This window comes from Cygnus olor, chromosome 11, assembly GCF_009769625.2.
Source record: "Cygnus olor isolate bCygOlo1 chromosome 11, bCygOlo1.pri.v2, whole genome shotgun sequence".
Classification (NCBI taxonomy): domain Eukaryota; kingdom Metazoa; phylum Chordata; class Aves; order Anseriformes; family Anatidae; genus Cygnus; species Cygnus olor.
The window spans coordinates 631,404-646,894 of NC_049179.1; the positions used below are offsets into that span (position 1 = coordinate 631,404).

At 42.8% G+C, this 15,491-nt stretch overlaps 1 protein-coding gene across 6 annotated transcripts in view; it reads left to right on the forward strand.

Moving 5' to 3' along the window:
• Positions 1–10,299, forward strand: part of FBN1 (fibrillin 1) — a 156,514-nt gene extending 146,215 nt beyond the window's left edge. For all 6 annotated transcript variants that reach the window (XM_040569672.1, XM_040569675.1, XM_040569674.1 and 3 more), the window contains 8 exons: positions 253–378; positions 592–714; positions 1,622–1,738; positions 2,198–2,326; positions 3,142–3,261; positions 5,757–5,988; positions 7,020–7,194; positions 9,022–10,299. In XM_040569672.1, coding sequence (XP_040425606.1) covers positions 253–378; positions 592–714; positions 1,622–1,738; positions 2,198–2,326; positions 3,142–3,261; positions 5,757–5,988; positions 7,020–7,194; positions 9,022–9,411 — 1,412 coding nt within the window. In that variant the 3' untranslated portion in view covers positions 9,412–10,299. The remainder of the gene's footprint in view (positions 1–252; positions 379–591; positions 715–1,621; positions 1,739–2,197; positions 2,327–3,141; positions 3,262–5,756; positions 5,989–7,019; positions 7,195–9,021) is intronic.
• Positions 10,300–15,491: the final 5,192 nt, after the last annotated feature.

Below are 15,491 nucleotides of genomic sequence, written 5' to 3' on the forward strand. Positions count from 1 at the left end.
AGATCAATTCCAGTTGTTTGCTTACACTTAAAGCTTGTTCATTGTACTTGAAATTTAGATTAATGATCCATTCCATATTTTTCTACTTAATATTTCTCCTTAATCTGGGCAATATTTCATTATTTTATGTAGGGTTTTGTTTTTTTTTTTATGTAGGGTCTTTTTAATGTCAGATTGCAAGAATCTACTAGAACTTTACAAAATCAGCTCTTCATGATGTTCTCTTGTGAACTAACCTTCATTTAACTGCAGATATTGATGAGTGCAAGGTTATTCATGATGTCTGTCGTAATGGGGAATGCATCAATGAAAGGGGATCTTACCGTTGTCATTGCAACCTGGGCTACACTACAGACATAACTGGCACTCTTTGCATAGGTGGGTTTTTCATTATGTGGTATGTATATAAAATTTATTATGCTCTCTCTATATAAATTTTATATATACAAGGCATGGCTTGTGGAAGGAAATACAAAACCTTTGAAAAAATGAGGAAATTAAAATGTCATCCCTTATGAGGTTTGGAGCATTTTAAAAAGCATCACAAATGTTGTTTGTCACAGTGGAGATATCTGTTTTTGCTTATTTTAGATCTGAATGAATGTAACGAGTCCCCCAAACCTTGCAATTTCATCTGCAAAAACACAGAGGGGAGCTTCCAGTGTTCATGTCCGAAAGGGTATATCCTTCAAGAAGATGGGAGGAGCTGCAAAGGTATATAAAAAACAAACAAACAAAAAACCTGCAGAAATTCATACCAATCCAATAACATTTAAATGGTGTAAATAGCTTGTGCAGAATGGAGCTGGTGTTTCAGGTAACTCTGTTAATTTGGATGAACATTGGAACCACAGGCATTCTGCAGGTTGGTAGTAGCCAGTCTTTAAAGACTTCTGAACCAATGGTATAAATGATTGGTCTTATGTTGGTAAGCATATTGATTTAAGCCATGTTGTTTGATGATAAATATATCTTTATGACTGCTAATTATAGTAGCTGTAATGATCTGTAATTCAAAGATGGATGTAGTTTGCAGTGCATTGTCCAGCATCAACAGAGTTTTAGCCAACCACCTCAGCAGCACGCTGAATAAGGGACAATGTTACAGGAGAGAATTTGAAATGCTCATTATATTTTCATTTATTTCTGTATCTTGTTACCAAAGCTCTGACTGAAACCACACAAGTTTGAGCAGCAATTCTAAACGTGGCGTGGGAAATGACAGTATACTTTGTAATTAGTATTTAAATATTTCTTTTGGAGTTATAGCATGCTTCAGTGCAATACCATTTTGCAATCTGCCACTGCTTTTGATGAAGACAGTGACTTTGCATTTGCTGACTGTATCTAGAGCAGGCATTTATTATATAATAGCACCTTTCAGACAGATGAGAGTGGTGTCTGTAGTCCTGCATTATCGCAGACATTAGTATAGCTCTGAAGTCCCATCATAACATGTGGGGTTCCGTGTAAGAGGTACTGGAAGCCAGCATGAAAAGTGACGTGTGGATTCAAAAGCCTTTATTTGATACTTTATTTATTTGCAGTCTCTTCTAAGTCCAACTGAACTGTCACATCCTTGCCAGGGAACATAAATGAAAGATATTTGCTTGTTTTTTAGATCTTGATGAATGTGCTACAAAGCAGCACAACTGCCAGTTCCTTTGCGTCAACACTATTGGGGGTTTTACTTGTAAATGTCCTCCTGGATTCACTCAGCACCATACAGCCTGCATTGGTAAGTGATGTGAGAATGTAGACACAGATTTGGGATTTCTTACTGTTTCTTTTTCCAGAAGCAAAGTAGCAAGAAGGCAAAATAAGCTTCCTGGGAAACCAAATGGAAACATAGGCCAGATTCTGATCCCAGGCCGACAGAACAGAGGTGGAGGTCCTCCCTACCTTCCCTTGTTTTCATAAACCATGTCTTTGAATTTTGCACTTGCGGGAACTAGACAGTAAGACCACTGATTTGTAATTTTTGCCTTACCCTTTCTTACCCAAGGAGCAATAAAAATAAAAAATCAGTTCTTTTCCTGTAGTTCATTGCAGGCCCACATTAGACATCGCGTTGGGGCTCCCTTAAAAAATAAGCGTGAAACGTGTATGTTTCTGCAGTCCTCCTTTAAACAGTTACACATTAGGTCTGTGGAAATGTCTCATGTCAAAGTAACACTTAGGCTTTGTTTTCCTTCAGATAATAATGAATGTGCTACTGAAATCAACCTGTGTGGGGCGAAGGGTATTTGCCAGAATACACCAGGAAGTTTTGTTTGCGAATGTCAACGTGGCTTCTCACTAGATCAAACTGGGCTTAGCTGTGAAGGTAGGTACAACACGTGGTGCATTTAACTTGGTCTCGTCTTGTTTTCCTTCATCTTCTTTCATCCTACTGTTATCCAAGGAGGGACATACAGAGTAAGCACCAAAACCTACGGGGTAAGCATGTGCAGACTGAAGAGAGGGTGGGGTATAGAAGTTTACAACAATTTCCCTTAATGGGCCTGAATAAATAGATATATTGCAGGACGCTAGAGAGCTGATATCTTCTGAGGAGACTTCAATTTAGTCTGGAATGTTTTAGTTTAAGAACCATAAGTTCAGTGAACTTCTGTTGAATCCTGCCTGGATTTCTGAGGGGCTCACCAAGGACAGGAAGTCTTGCATCTCCAAGGTGACCTGCTGAGAAGAGTTCAAGGGCTGACGACTTTATTCCTCTGGGTCCCTAGAGCCTTTTACAGGAACAGGGTTTTGTTTGTTTTGAAAAAAGATATCCTGGGATTCCTGGGTTTGCTTAGGGGAAAGCAAGGAATTCTTTGCTGTGGAGATTAGGACCCTTAGGAAGGCCTTGTTGGCCTCACATATAAATGGCTTTCTTCTCTCTGCTCAACAGCAGAATGCAGTAGCTATGAAAATTGTGGCTGAATTTAATCTTTGGGTGGTTTTCTGCCCTAATTTACTTCATGTGGAGCCAGAAACCCAAACCTGAAAGGCCTGAAGTGGGTTCCCGTGCTGGTCAGGGTTTTGGAAGACCCTGGAATTTACTTATACATATATACGATTTTATGTTTAACATACTTTTCAAATATAGAATAATTTGAGCTTTTCTCCCAGAATTCAGAGTGTATCTCACCTTTTTAGATGTTGATGAATGCGATGGAAACCACCGGTGTCAGCATGGCTGCCAAAATATAATTGGAGGATACAGGTGTAGCTGTCCGCAAGGATATCTCCAGCATTACCAATGGAACCAATGTGTTGGCAAGTCACTTTTTAAAATTCATACATAGAAATGCGTGTTACCTTTGTTAGCAGCATGTGAAGGGCAGTAGGGCATTGAATGGGCCTCATACAAGCTCGTCTTGTATAGGTAGCTGGAGATGTGTTTGACCTCTTTGAGAACAAAGAGCTCCGTAACTCTTTGCTTGGCTTTCTTTGCTTTCAGAAACATAAAAATGCCGTAGCTTGTTAGCACTGTGGTGCTCTAGGGAGGTCTCTGCTTCTCATTATGCTTACTAAAATTCCTAACATTTTATGCAGCCCTTGCTGTGATGTTTGCTAGCTTGTGCTCCAGCACTTAATGCCTGTTACGTACAAGAGAACAAGGGGGGAGCACAAACTTAGGGTGGCCTTGAATAATAATTAAATTAGCAGAGCTTAGGGTTAAATTAGAATCTAATAATTGTCATGAGAAAAAAAAATCAAACAAGCCTGTAATAAAGAACCTGCATTTTTAGTACTACTAATTCTGACTGTTGGGGAGGACATTGTGGAATGTGAAAAAGTGCAGCTCTTTAGTTTTGCAAGTCATCTTTGCTGTTTCCAAGTCTTCCTGGGTGATAGCATTTAACTACGTGCATTTCCAGCGTGGTTTCCAGACCAGGCCAACACTTTTATTCTGTTTTGTTTTTTTTTTTGAGACTATTGACTACTGTTTAGATTTCATACAAGGATTATCAGTTTCAAAATGCAAAGGTATGCCCGAAAGACAGAAAGGCTTCAACCTCTGTGCAACATACACTAATCACCAGACTTCACTAGGGAAAGCTAGGTTGGGTGCCACAACTGGGGACAGACTTGGCTGGCACTTCCACCTTCTTGGACACGGGGCAGTCCAGGCAGAAACCCAGCACTGCAGGGCAGGAGGTTTGGTTTCCTTGTGTGCTCATGGCACCTCTCCTTCCTGCCGGAGCTGAGCATGACAGAGCCGCATGTGTTGGAGTGCAGAGCACCAGAGAGCAAGGCTGGCACCTGATGGCACAGCTCGCATAGAGTCCAAGGCTCCCATACATTTTTTTCCTTTTTACGTGTTTTTTTTCTTCCACTGATCACCCAAAATACAGGAACTAGAGTTGGTAGTGTCCACACTCCAGCTGTTGTGGAGCAAGGCAGAGTATGTCTTGTCTTGGTGCAGCAACACTCTGTGGCACAAACAAGTGCTTATGGTGTTGACTTAATTGCCATGAATTCAGCTGTGTTAGGTATGATACTGAGACATCACTCTAACTTAATGCCAAAGCTCCTCTGGGCTTTGGTGACAAAGAATGCAGCCCCAGGTTGTAATATATTGAGTTCTCCACATGTTCAAATCATAATGTCTGTAATCATATGTGCTTAAAACACTTATCAAGATCTCCTGTGCATATCACAGGGGCAGAATTCACGTAATAGGTTTTTCTGTGACACTTCTTTCCTATTACTTGACAATCCCACTTCTGCAAACAGTTTGTGTCTTTTTAAACTTATTTAATAAAGTATTCAGGGACTTCTGATGTTGCTGCAACACATACTTAGATAATCACTGAAGAATGCTTTGGTTCCTCCCATGCCTTCTGCTGTGTGTGACTGCATTCCCTGCCCAGGCAATTCTGTAGTGCACCATGCCATAAATCACACTGCAAAAAGTAAAGGCACTGCTTTTAAACAAAGAAAGAACAGCCACATTGTTTGGGAAGAGACAGTGATGCTCTGAATTAGTACTTCCATCTCATGTGGATGTTCAGGTCAGTGATGCTGCTCTGGGCTTGATGTTTTTATTTATGCAGTGTCCAGATGACATTTCTTATGCATGTGCACACGGACACAAGCATGTGCAGCTGCTTTATCACAAAAAATGGAGAACAATAGCATTCAGAACATTTCAAAGCGATTTTGCCACATCAGAGAAAACATTCAGACCAACTGCATTTAACAAATCATCCATTTACAGTAAGCAAGCCTGAGCCGACCTCAAACTCCTACAGTGCCACACTTGGGAAGTTTGGAAAAGCGTTGTCTCAGTGTGGCAGTCCTTTGTATCTTCAGCTGCTTTTATTTTTACTTTACTACTAGTTCCTGCGCCTTACCTGTACCTCATACTTAACTGCGTGTAGGAAGGGATTTTCAGTGCCTGGAAAAGGTGTCAGAGCCCAATTCCCTACTCTTTCCTTTAATGCTGAATAGAATTATCAACATGTGATTACTAGACCAGATTGTCAGCTGTACGAAGTTTTATCCTTCTCAATTGTTTCTGGAACAAAAAAGTTCCCTCCTCTGCTTCTCTGCTCAGCACCAACTGACATGGCATGAAGCATCTAGAGCAGCCCAGCCGCTGGGTTGTGTGGCCGTAGTCAGGGAGAGGCCGAGCCCCGTCCTCCCTCCTTTCTGCACGTCTCACAGGGCAGCAGGTTTAGCAAGTCGGGGACAGCCTTTCTGAAGGGGTAGCTTGGGCTGGGCCTGAGTAACAGTTAACATGGTATGTTCTGCTTCCTTTCCAGATGAAAATGAATGTCTCAGTGCACACATTTGTGGAGGAGCATCTTGCCACAATACTTTGGGAAGCTATAAATGTATGTGCCCTACCGGATTTCAGTATGAACAGTTTAGTGGAGGTTGCCAAGATATCAATGAATGCGGTTCTGCACAAGCCCCATGCAGTTATGGTTGTTCAAATACTGAAGGTGGCTATGTCTGTGGATGTCCACCTGGTTACTTCAGAATAGGACAAGGGTAAGGGATTCTCATTTTAACCTAACAGACATAAAGGGGACATAACTCGCTCCCTTCTCTGTAGTGTGGCGCAGCAGAACCAGCGGGTTGTCACCACTGAAAGGTGGACAGGGTTGTGGAGGTGCTCAGGAGATGGATCCACCTGCCTGTTTTGGAGATGGGGGAGGGGAGAGCTAACAGAGAGAAGGGAGCTGTATGGGTTTAGTGTTTAAGAAAATTTCTCACAAAGTTCAATAATCTCTTTTAAGCTACTGTTTTCACCTCTCTCCTGCATACCCCAGCAGCTAGCCAAGCTACCTGAGCTTGCCCCTTGGAAGCTCACACTTCTCACCATGATTTGTGGTGTACACTTGTCTCTTTAAAAACAAACAAGCCCACCCCATCCCCCTCCAAATCCAAAGACAAATGATATTATACAGGAGGTTTCACCCACTGGTTGGAACAACAATTTTGTATGCTCTTATGTTCCTGCATGTTCCATATTCTTATCTGTGTTCCATATTAATTATTTTTTAAATAAATGTCTCCGTTATGTAGGAAACCAATTTTCACTTGCCCCAGTGGGAGTGTTAGGGCTGTGCATCATGTAGGACCAAGCACTCAAATGGAAAGCAGAAAGATTGTGGCTTAAATTTTAGAGGTGACTAAAAGTTTGGGATACTCAGTTGGCCTACATTATGGAAGACCCCAATTCTCAGATTTTTTAGCACTTCCTGAAAATTGGTCTCTTTTAATGCGTTTCAGGTTGGATGACAGAAATAACTAAAAACTTCTCAGAACCTGAGTTTTTAAAACTGTTTAATATTGGCAGGTCTCTCTTAGGCAAAGCCTCTTGGAGACAGAATCTTGAAATCAAAGAGGCGATTGCACTGTAATTCAGTGAGAATTTTGCCTGTTGAATTCAGCAGAAAATTTTTCTGGGAAATGAGTGCAACATAATTGCTTATTATTTGTATTCACAGTCCCCAAATTTAGCTTTTGATAAGATATGTCTGTCACTGGAATTAATTTTGGATTTCTTCCTTCCTCAGACACTGTGTTTCTGGAGTGGGGCTAGGCAAAGGTCAAGGACAAGAGCTTTCACTCAGTGGAGAAGTAGATGACAACTCGCTCTCTCCTGAAGCTTGCTATGAATGTAAAATCAATGGCTATCCCAAGAGAGGAAGGAAGCGCAGAAGCACTAATGAAACTGCAAATGAAGCAGAGGTAATCGACCCTTTTCAGGGGGAAGGGGTTTGGTGTTATCTTGTGAAAGGCAATCTTAGAAGGACGTGGGCCAAGAAACAATCCCACAAGAAAAAATTATACCCCAAAGTAGACCGAAGAGCTGGTTTTGGATTACAGGTGTCTGGGGGGGGCAGGTTCTGAAGTTGTTCACTGTCGCTAGGCTAAGGTCATCTTCTGCAACCCTCACCTTTACCTGTCACATCAAACAGTAAAACAACCCACCCAGCTATCTATAGAGCACTCCCCAGCAAAGCAGGCTCTTGATGTCAGAGGATGGCAGATAGGTAAAAGATTTGTGTGACCTTGTGGTGAGGAAGGCAGCACTGTTGGTCAGGGTGAGGACCCCACCTAGCAGGACCTGTGACCGCAGGCCTTCCTGGGGCTTGTCCACACCCTTGCAGTCATTCAGGCTGGGCTGCCAGCCTGCGAATGAAGCTGTCAGCGGGGTCACTCGTGGTGCTCGCTGCTGGCCCCACTGGAAGGACAGGAGGCTGAGCTTCAGCTGCCATCACTAGGAAGTCACTGGGGACAGTGGCAGGTTTCCATTTGCCTCTGAGTGGGTAACTGTTTATCAGTGAAATGCTTAAAATCTATTGTGCTGATCCAGCTCCACTCCTTCCTAGCTGTTGTCATTGTTTTCTTATCAACCAAAAGTTAGTGAGTGGTTTCAATGCCCACATTTATATCTGGGTGAAGACTAGTCTGCTGTGTGACAAGGGACATGTGTTGCCTTTATATGAAGAACAGGCACCCTTTTTCATTCATCCTGTAGGGAGATATTTTTCTTTAGTTCTGAGAAAACATTTCTCAAAATGGGATTAAAGTAAAGTAAATCCTTCACCAAACTCCCTCTGCTGGGGTTTGTTCTGAATTGATCACAGCAGTGAAACAACGTGGCGGAGGTGGTTGTAATGCTGTTTGTTCTTCAGCTGGGCTTGCCCTACACTTGTCCAAAAGTCTGCCTGCTCCCAGCACCACCCCTCCCAGTGTGAGCACAGAAGTTGTGGCAGAAGCATGATCCTACAATGTGTCATGTTACTGTAGTCTCTCTTGAGCAAAACTCCCTGCTCCATTACCTAAGGAGTGCCACGTTGGCTTATTTTAACTTCTTGTAATATAAGGTCAGAAATTTCTGCTTGAGTCATCCAGTGCAGTGTCCCACTCAGGTCAGTAGACTTAAACCTTGGTCACACTAATTATACTTCGACTTTACAAACAGTAAACAGCTTGCAGAAGTGTTCACAGTCATTGGACGTCCCAGTTCTTCATCCTTTCTATGGTGACAATGACGTTAAAGGTGACGGGACCTGCCCTGATCTGGCCAGAGAAGCAGCAGGTCATGGCAGGTCTCAACTGTGTAGGTAAAAGTATGTGTCTGTGTGTGCAAATGAGTGCGTTCCATTCAAAATATAACCAAGAGACTCTGCACACTCTTGTAAAATGACGTCACACCATCACTACCCTGAGCAGTCGTGTGTACTCTGCTCGTGTGCATATGCCGAAGAGCTTGCTTTTCCACACGTGAATACAGGGGATTTGGGAGCCAGCGAGCCGTTTCCATTAAGTGCTCAGCGAGTGGCTCTCTCACGGGAAGGCAGGAGAGTGCTTTTGCCGTGGAGAGTGGACACTTGACTGTACTTTTTTCTGACAACTCCTAAGACCCCAAGAGTGGTTTAGACAGGTGATGTTACAGAATGTCCTTTTAAAAGGTATTTCATTAGTAATGGATGCGCTGGGTAAGAACTACGCACACAGGCGCCTGTGAAACATTGACAAAGCCGACTAACATTGTTTGTTCTTGTGCAGGATCAGCAAGAGCTGGAGCCCCCGATCAGCCTCGCCAGCTGGGATATTGAGAAAGCAGCAGTCTTTTCTATCAACATCTCCGAGCTCAGTAACAAAGATCGCATCCTGAAACTGCTTCCTGCCCTCACAACACTGACAAACCATAACCGATATTTAATTGACTCCGGAAACGAAGATGGTTTCTTTAGAATCAATAAGAAGGACGGGATAAGTTACCTTCATTTCACAAAGAAGAAGCCAGTGCCTGGAAACTATTCATTACAAATCAGTAGTATTCCACTCTATAAAAAGAAGGAACTTAACCAGCTTGAAGAGAAACATGACAAAGACTACCTCAGTGGTGAGCTGGGAGATAATCTGAAAATGAAAATTCAGATATCGCTTCATTAATTCATCAACCAAAGACCAAATAATTAAACCAAAGATAGATAGGTAGGACTGAATATTCCTCCCAATCAGATTCTCCATATCATAGGTACAATCTTACATGAGTACATTTGTATGAACGAGCACTATTATACTATTACATAAACAAGGTACAGGATGAATACCCTAGCTCAAAACAACCACTTTCTCAGGCTTTTAACTGTAGCTGAGCTACCTTGATATGTTGAATCTTGAAAACTGGGACTTTAACCATTGGAAGTTGGCCACTGATGCTGAGACACATCATCATTTCAGCAGAGGTACAAGAATGTGCTTTCAACTGATGGACAGCTCTATTTTTGTAATTCTTAAACTTCGCTTCTCCAACTACAACTTACTAGGTCAGCCATTTATGATATCCATTTGGTGCTAGTAAATTTTCAACCTAGATTTATAAATGCACTGTAATATTTACACAACTTAGAAGCCAAAATTGCCATTATTCAGTCTAAATACTTCAATCAACCAAAGTTAGCTCAGTAGTTTATCTCAGTTATGCCTATAATACATTACATGTAAATTAAGTGTGTGTATACTGTAATCATGCTATTTTTATCAATGAAGCATTTGTAAACTAGATTAATAATACCCTTAATGTGAGGGTTTGTAATGGTGCTTATAAGACCAACTACTTGTTAACTGTATACACAAACCTGATGATAAAGTTTCTGTGACTTGCCAAAATGCACTGAGGTCAGTAGGGACCATTAAACATTCTCAAAAGTCAGATGACAATCAGTGCCATCCTACACCATGACATTATGTAATGTGTTAAGAGTACCCATAGTCATTCATATCAACAAGGGTTCAATGTCATAAATGTCACAATAAAACAGTTTTTTTTTTAGTTTATTCTGTGGCCTTGTGTTCTTGCTAAAAGTATGATAAACTGAGTTCTTATGTTTCAGGCATTTTTGGTAGGGTTGGTTGTGTATCTGTGCACAGGTGATTTCTTCTTGAAGGCACGCTGCTATCATTTGTTCATTCTTTGTGCAAAGGAAGAACGGAAGAAATACAGAAACCTTCACAAATCTAAGCAGCAGTGGAATTCTGTAAAATAATTGTGTGGCTCCAAAAAGTGCGTTAGAACACTTCCAATGACTTGACATGAATAATCCTGTCAGTCAGTAACTTGATTGCCGAAACGTGCAGAAGTGGATGTTAAATCATTATACAGAAAAAAAACAATTTATTCAAAGTCGTTTGCTAAAACTGCTTTGACTTGTTTAAAATATTCCATTCTTTTACCCCCACTTCAACAGCTGTTGTCAAATGATCCAAGACCGATTGCAAAAGGGATAATCCAATACCAAAAGCAACCACTAGTTGTAGGTGGGCTTTAATAACAAAGGAATTTTTCAGTGACACCCATGTTCTTGTATACGCAAGTGCTGTGGTGCATCTTTTGGCAGCAGCAGGATGTTCTACTGAGGTGCGATGCTACAAAATCTAGGGGGGGAAAAATGAAGAAAGTGGTGTTGCTGAAAATACTGATTGGATAGCATTGTAGTTGACAGAGGGAACATACATTAAGCTATAACAACTTTGAAAGGGAAATGTACTGTAACAATTTACCCTGAATTGTATTATTTTCTGTAATTAGATTTCAGCTGCCTTGGATTTCTTCTATAACAAATATAACTATATGGAAAGGAGCTGGTGCACAGGGTTACTTTGATATTTGTAATGGACTATGTCTGGATTTTATTTGTTAGTGTGCCAAAATCTTGAACAGTGTACTTTTTCCACATGTTGCGTAACTATGGCGAAATATAACCAGAGCTTGACAGTTGTACATGCCACTTCAATTTCAGCAGGTTGGGAGTGTTTTCTAATGCCAGCGGCAGCGTGTAAGATTGTATGGTTTCTGGTTAAGGTTTGGGTACTTTCTCTCCAGCCCATAAACATCAAGAGGAAGTGAGAAGAGTAGTTTCAGAAATAACTGTCAGGACTTTGTCAAGCAGAGTTAGTCTGGCATTGAAGCTGCTGTATAACACCTTATTGTGCTGAAGCCTCCTCAGTTGTGTTGTGTTCCAGTAGTCCCAGTGTTGTCTGCACAGTGGATCACCTTTGTTACACTGCAGAAACAAGGGAGAATCGGAGTATTGTTATTTTGTGCTCCAGGGACGAGACCAATTTGAAGTAGTCCTATTTTTCCATCAACTAAAAGTCAATTTTCAAGTAATTCCAATATTGTGCTATAAAATATTGACAGCATCTCTTTTAGTTGTTTAAAAATGGAAGGCACAATCTTGCCTGCCAGTTTTAGTTGTCATATATGTATAATTATTTACAATAGCTTGAATTTCTGCGGTTTTCTTAAATTCCCAATGAAGCACAAAACTTGCATGATAACATTGAGTGAGACCTGCAATTAAAAAGTTGTTTGTAAGCTACAAGTGTGATTTAAAATATCTTCTTGTATTTGATTTGGCAGTGGGATCCCAGAGAGACTCTAAGCACTAGGTAGACTAAAGCAGAGGTCTTTTCCAATGTGTATGCTTTTGCAATTAAAGGCTATTTTTCAAGTTTGAGGAAATAAATACTTGAATAACCATGTGCTCTGTTGTGATTGTGCATATGACTCAGCATGGATATATCCATGCATGAATGCATGGATAATAAATAGAGGTTTTGGTTAACTGTGTTTAACTAAGATGGTTTCTTACTGTACATATCAAATCATTCTTGTTGTGTATTGTAACTGTATCTTGTAAATTTGACAGCTGACGTGTATTTTGGCAGAACATGACTATTTCCACAGTCTCCCTTTTAACACTGACTTTCAAAGGACCCAAAGTGTTTGCTTTCTTACAGCAGGTCCCAGCGGGTCACACTCAGGTTTTCTCTGAGATAAATTATCTGCATGGTGATTCAAGTTCAGCTTTGTGCTTTGGAAGTGATAATCTGGGCAAGACTCCTGAGCACAGACAGGCGTCAGCTGTTTGAGGAGCAAGGCACCACGACTGTCATCTAACAGCTGCCTACAACTCCTGGGACCCTGTTTGGGCACCTCTGGTCTCTGCCGGCAGCACTGCAACAGGTAAGTGCAGCACAAGGCAGCCTGCAGCTGCTCTAGACCAAGTTGGAGGGGGAGGCGTTGGCATTGTAAAAGCCTTCTCACCACCTTTAAAAATTCACATTAGCTGCAAAAGAATCATTAGGATTCCCCCTTTAAACTGATGCTGTACTGGAATCATCAAAACCTCACAGTACTCTTACGGGTCTGATGGCTTCTGCCAAAGTGAGTCTGGTTATGAATGGTTATAAATGAGCAAGGTTAACAGCTTATGTTGCGGTGTGGTACTGCTGCTTCCTGAGTAGGTATGGGAGGGGAAGGAGAAAGCTTCCCTTCTCTGAGCTTCACCATTGTGACAAGATAATCCTGCATTTTGAGTTATAGAAAGGAAGCCAGAGTTCAGCAGCTGTTGAGGTCACGGCTGCCTGTGGAGCCGCAGGAGCTGCGTACCCATCTTGCAGTGGTCCTGCAGCTTCCCTGCATAAGGTAGCACAGGAGCTAACAGGACAGACACACTTCTCAAACCTGGGACGTCTGAGCCCAGGATCTTGCCTACTTCACCCTCTCTCTGGAGCAAGTCTTTAAGCTCAGTCTGCTTTGGTTGGCTTCATGCTTGTGAGAGTGGCCAGCAGCTAAGGCCAAGATAGAATCTACTGCGGGCTAATCCAGTAAATCCAGGTTGGCAGTGTCGTACTGGAACATTTGCCCAGAATAAGCCCTCATTTTTTCACGATGTTGGAGTATAATGCTTAGCTAAAACTGTTCAGAAAAACCCAAGGGCTTCTAGTTGTTGACAGTGGCCTGTGTTGGATGGCTGCAGAAACCTGCGCAGCCCCTCTGGGAGCTCCTGCAGTTACACGTTGTTGTGGAGGGGGCTCTGCCTGCAAGCTTGTGTGTTGGCATCATGGGTCTGGGCATCATGTTTGATCCCAAGTGCCCACAGTCACACTTGCTCTGGGTGCTGTGAGAACTAAAGAGGAAAACTTTCAGAGAGGGTGAGCATACAGCTCTATTTGGGGGAAGACTATGGCATCACTTACGCTAATGTAAATGGCAAATGATTGCAGTGGGTGCAGTAGTAAGAAGAGGGAGGAGAATGCAGCAGTTGTTCAGTTGCCCAAAACACCCCAGTGCACGTGGCTTTTGCTTCCCCCACAGACACTGGACCTGTGCTGTCCCTGTTACCTTGGAGGTGTTCAGAGGCAGGACCTCACGGTGCTGCTGCTGTGTTCAGGGAATGCCTTGCTGAGGCCCTGGTGCCCCCAGAGAGACCGAGAGCAATGGCTGGTCTCTCTCTAGTGGGTCATGCACTTTGGTTTGCCTAAAGATGAGACCATCTCTTTTGCAGCAAAACCTTGAAGATGTTGATGACTTCAGCTCTGACAAATTCCAACCATCTACTTCTGCTGTCCTTAAAACTTGTCAAATACTTCACACCCTTGTAACAAATGCTTTTGAGGAATACTGTGCCCAAGCCAACTCCTCAGTTCAGAGCTTCCCCTTGAGTTCAGTGAAGCAGCATTGAGGCCAGAGAGGTCGCTGCAGTGTTGTTTAATGTCAGGCTCCCCCTTCCATTTCTAACGTGCTTTTGCGCGGCCCTGTAGAGGCAGGAAGCAGAGGCTGAGGCTGCTGGGGCACTGGGAGCGTGCTGGAAAAGCTGGGTCGAAGTCCTGCACTGGTGCAGGCAGGCCCGCTGGGTGCTGGTGCTGCTTGTTAGCACATAGCCGAGTCCTAAACCTGCTCAGACACATGCTTACGTGCGTATGTAAAAATGTGTATTTTTATTTCTAAAGAGTCTAGAGGGAAAACTATTTCTCAGTGCTTCCAGTCTGAACTCACACTTGTGCTAAACTTCTGTTAAGTACCCAGGAAAGGGTTTTTCTCCTTTCCTCTCTTGGGCTGGACCCTTCCCTCCTGCGTGGCAGCAGCACGGGCCCAGCCCTCGCCCTGGCTCGGTGCTCACATCTGTGGGTTTGTTTGTTTATGAGCTTCTCTATGGCTCCCAGGGCTCTAGGATGTGAGTGCCTCAGACACGCGTGCTGATCCTCACTACACTCTTGTGAGGTTGGGATGTGTTTGTCATCGTCTTTTTACAGGGCAGAAACCAAGAAACAGATGTTTCAGTTTGGAAGAGCCTATAGGCCGTGGCTGTCCTGCCTGGAGCAGCTCTGAAGTGCTGGAGTGTCCTCAGAGCAGAGGACACGGAGCCACATGGGCTCATCTGCTGTGACGGCCCTGGCATGCATGAAGCCATGGGAACTGTCCAGCTGCAAAAAATGTCCCAGCACCAGCCCTCTGGGTTGGCCATTTCCCCACAGGGCTCCACATGGGATGCTGCCATTGCAGGTGCTGCAGCACTGGTTAGAAAAATTCAGAATGGCGGTTCCTGGTAGTTTTCTGCTGGAAAAAGGATTCTGGGTGAGTATCCAGGTCAGCAGAGTGCATAGAGGTAATCAGAAGTGACACAGCTGGTGAGCAGGGCCTGGCTCTGCCAGATTCCCCTTTTCGTCGCTAAGGCTGCTGGATGAACCAGCCAGGAAAACAGGGCTACCGCTGAGTTTTCTTTGGAGGTTGATTCTTTATTCCTATCATTCCTATGTGAGGTGCTTCAGGGTGATTTTTTTTTTTTCCTGTGACAACCAAGAAGAATTTTAGTCTATTTTTTTAAGCGTCTGTGTGGAGCACGGTTTGATTGTAGATGTAGCACACTGTGTTATTCAGCTCAGACAGGTAGGAAAGCTGTCTGGACTCTTCCTTTTTAATGTTGTGTGCATGCTTGCAGTTTCGTATAAATGCATTGTTATGTTAATCATACTAAATATTAGAGCCGTGAGAAACATCTATAACCAAACACAAAACAGGTGAAACTCCCCTGGTTTTGGGTTTCGTTACATACTCAAGGCTCAGGCCAGGTTTGTTGAGGTTCATGAACCTCTCTCTGAAGCTGGGCTCAATTTCAAGCAATCCTGGGCTGAGTTTCAGGCAAATCTGGTCCAAGCTTTGAGTAAATTTGGAACAAATTTTA